Source organism: Nannobrachium achirus (genome assembly GCF_963921795.1).
Source record: "Nannobrachium achirus genome assembly, chromosome: 18".
In the NCBI taxonomy this organism is placed as follows: Eukaryota; Metazoa; Chordata; class Actinopteri; order Myctophiformes; family Myctophidae; genus Nannobrachium; species Nannobrachium achirus.
The window spans coordinates 50,572,672-50,576,253 of NC_137825.1; the positions used below are offsets into that span (position 1 = coordinate 50,572,672).

General features: G+C 41.2%; 1 protein-coding gene across 1 annotated transcript; it reads left to right on the forward strand.

The window, feature by feature from the left end:
• Window positions 1–861: 861 nt before the first annotated feature.
• LOC308303771 (uncharacterized protein) lies at window positions 862–3,329 on the forward strand. Its single transcript, XM_080748266.1, has 4 exons — window positions 862–941; window positions 1,491–1,572; window positions 2,476–2,631; window positions 2,968–3,329. Exons 2-4 carry the CDS (start codon window positions 1,502–1,504, stop codon window positions 3,128–3,130), a joined length of 390 nt encoding a protein of 129 aa, XP_080604392.1. The 5' UTR covers window positions 862–941; window positions 1,491–1,501; the 3' UTR covers window positions 3,131–3,329.
• Window positions 3,330–3,582: the final 253 nt, after the last annotated feature.

A 3,582-nucleotide genomic window follows, 5' to 3' on the forward strand; every position in this document is an offset into this window, starting at 1 on the left:
TATCATTTTGGGGGTCCTTCACATGAAAAGGTTTGAGCACCACTGACATAGAAACATTAGGTTTTAAAAAAACCTTCAAGGACTTGCACACATTTTCACAATCAAATAGCAGATATACAAGCTCACAGCGTGGCACCGAGTGCTGCGCTGCGAGCTTGTAGAGTATATCTGCTATTCTTCAATAGTTAAAGCACGAAATAACGCAGTGAATCCTTGTACCCAGGGCCCAGAATTTGGTGCAACACCTCTGTGTCTGTGCGCGTGTGCGTGCGTGTGTCGTTGTTGTTGAAGGTCATTTCAGGAATAAACACGGTGACGGCGAGGGTGACTCAAGGGATAAAAGGGGCAGGAAAAAAAATGGGAAGCTAAAGGAAAAAAAAGCTTGGAGGACTTATTTTGGGCGACGGGGGCTTCCTGCAGGTGATGGAAATGAAAGATTCATTTCTGGAACAATTGCTCAGCAGCAAGTGGAGTGCTGGGAGGAGATGGGGGGGGGGGGGGGGCTGGTGAGAGAGACAGAGGTGGGGGGTGGGGGGCCGGGGGGGGGGGGGGGGGGGGGGGTATAGTGCAAAAGGTGAACCAAACACACGATTAATCAAAGTAAACACGGGAGGTCAGGGTTCATTCCGAGCGTTACAATGTGACGTTGGAGACTATGCTATAGTATACAGTACATAGTTGTTTATGTTTCAGCATCGCCGCTCCTGTAAATAGGCAATAAAAGTGTCAAGGTTATTGATTGATGGTAAGAATGGGGAGTGGATCTAAGAGCGTAGTGACTAATTCTTAGACACACCCACACCCTTCTCTGACGCTATAAATGAGCGGAGGAGAGGGATTCTGAGACTCACACAGAGATCAAGTAAACCATCGACAGGAGACATCAGCGGGATCTTAGCTACACTCTAGACACACTGTGGGATTTTGTATTTTTCGTATTGGTAAGCTTCTGCACATTTTCGTTGTCTTCAATAATGTCCTCAAGTAGAATGGAAATGTATATATTTTTTGTTGTTGTTAGTAGGGCTGTCACAATTGATTTTGTCATAATCGTGAATGTTGAAAAATGTTCATACATTTTCAAACATTTTCAGAAATAGTGGAAATAGCAGATGTGAGCTTGTAGATCCGCTATTTCCACAATCAATGTAATTTTTGAAGTAGCACAGGTCTGCATAATATGTCAGTGATTTCTTTGTGCATTTAGGTTATGTGTCATATCTGCCATGTGCAACTTCAAAGCCTAAAAGCCAAACAGAAATGTAATTGTCAACGACAAAAACACAATTAAATCGTTAATCGCAATTATTTGAGTGACAATCGTCATGTAAAATGTCATATCGTGACAGCTCTAGTTGTTAGTTTGAAAACCATTGCAAATGCAAATGGTTGTCTCCTCTCTAAAATAAGTATGTAGTAGCCTATATAAATGCTGGAAGAATTGTGTGGATTTAAAAAATAATACAGTATACATTGAACCTTTCCAATAGGCCAACACAGTATGGAGATAGCCATACTGCTACTGGTGATTGTGCCCTTGACCAGCGCCTCTCCACTCAGACCTTCACACAGGTAGGTTTACCTACAAGTTACAACACAATCATCATCACCACATTCTACTCAACCTGTCAACTGCTTACTTCTTACACACACACAAGTCTACGTCAAATAGATAGACACATGACAAATAATAAATATAAACGGAAAACACAATACAGCTTAACTTGTTTAACCAAACAAGATGGGCAGGATTTGAAATACATGGATCTGAAATACGTATTTAAAATACATTTTTGTATTTTGAAATATGTATTTCAAATACTTTTTTTCAAATACAAAAAACTATTTCAAATAGTATTTCAAAATACAAAAAAAAATATTTCAAATACGTATTTCAAATGCATGTATTTCAAATACTGCCCATCTCTGCGTGGTTAAAAGTAGTGTAAGTATCAGAGGGTGCTCCTGGATCAGGATAACAGAGGTGTCGCGTCAATTGGGTATGGCAAGACAAGACATGGCAGTCAATTGGGTATGGCAAGATATGGCAGCTGCCATACCTTGGCTCCAGGGGGTTGACTGGTGTCATGCACGCGCGCACAGCGGACACAGCTTTTATTAAAGCAAGTCGAGCGCCAACATTTTCAACCTCAATCCGTCTTCACTGCCCGGATGAAGACCAATTGAGGTTGAAAATGTTGGCACTTGACTTGTTTAAAAGGCTGTTTCCTCCGTTTTACCATTGAGTGCCTGGGTCCTTTGTTTTCCTCTCATAATAAATATCAACGGTGGATACTTCTGAATGGTATTGAAATCTATGTTATCATACGTCTCACCATAACAGCTCTCTCGCTCACTCTTTCTCACACATGCACATGCATGCAAGCACGCGGCCACACTCACACACACGCACACACACACACACGCTTTCCAAGTATACCGCTAACTCCGTCTCACTCTTTTTGGACCTACCAGGACACAGCCAGAGAGCTTTCCTTCACAAAGCGGGGTTCAGGCATTCGAGGTCACAGGGTCAAGGGCGACACAAGACAGCCACGTTCCAGGCCTCAGGATCACCCCATTCCATTCAGGAGACAAACACCAAAACATCATGGATGCTCTGAGAAGCAGGTAGGCCTGAGTATGACCTTAATGTTGTAGTGTCATGTTTATTTGCCTAACAGCAACTGAAACGTTAAGTACAGAGCCCCGGAGTGGCCATTGAGAGAGGAAAAACATAACTTGTTGCAACACGATACTATCTCGTGGCCGAGAGATTATTATATATTTTTTCCCTCTCTCAATGGCCACTCCGGGGCTCCGTAGTTAAGACCTACAATTATATTCATGCAAAATCTTGGATGGATCAGTGATTTATTTTAATATTGTATTTCTTGGCTCACCTGCTGGAAATGCATGAATTAACTTTCTTGGTTGCTTGTTCTTTGTTGTGTTTGTCACTAACAGCATCGCCGTGCCAGTGCCACGTCCAAAGCGCTCGCCCCCACGCGGATGCCAACTTGGTACCTGTCAGCTCCACAACTTGGCCAACACATTATACCAGATTGGCAAAACCAGCGGAAAAGAGGACTCGAAAAACGCTCATGATCCACAGGGATATGGCCGATAGTGACCAAAAGGAATGGACTTATCTGAAAGGAACACTTTGGCACGTGGGCCCTATCCTTTTTTTGCGTTTGCAGACGGACTGGTTCACTGGTACTGCTCTGCGCAAGAGGAATTATTGACTACTGAAGAATTATTTCACTACTGATTGAAATGCCTATTCATATATATGATTTTTGTGTGTGCCTATATAAATTATATAAATGCTCCAATATTTAAATGCATTGTAAAATAAAATATTTAACTTTTAAAGTAAATAGTTGTTTTTTATTCTTTAATTAGGCCTACATCCATAGTCATGCTACATAATTTTTCACTATTTCTTAGATAATCCATTGTTTCTTATACATTTTCAAAATAATAATAATAAAAAAGGATCAATTGGGAGAGATAAAAAAGTGTGTAGCCTACTTGATATGTTGTTTTTGTTGTTCTTTAAGCGCCATAACAACTAAA

Excerpts from the sequence above, each read along its gene's own strand:
- LOC308303771 (XM_080748266.1), top strand. The coding sequence starts at position 1,502 with ATGGAGATAGCCATACTGCTACTGGTGATTGTGCCCTTGACCAGCGCC. Across the intron at positions 1,573-2,475 it reads CCACTCAGACCTTCACACAG|GACACAGCCAGAGAGCTTTC; the intron begins GTAGGTTTACCT and ends TGGACCTACCAG. Across the intron at positions 2,632-2,967 it reads ATGGATGCTCTGAGAAGCAG|CATCGCCGTGCCAGTGCCAC; the intron begins GTAGGCCTGAGT and ends TGTCACTAACAG.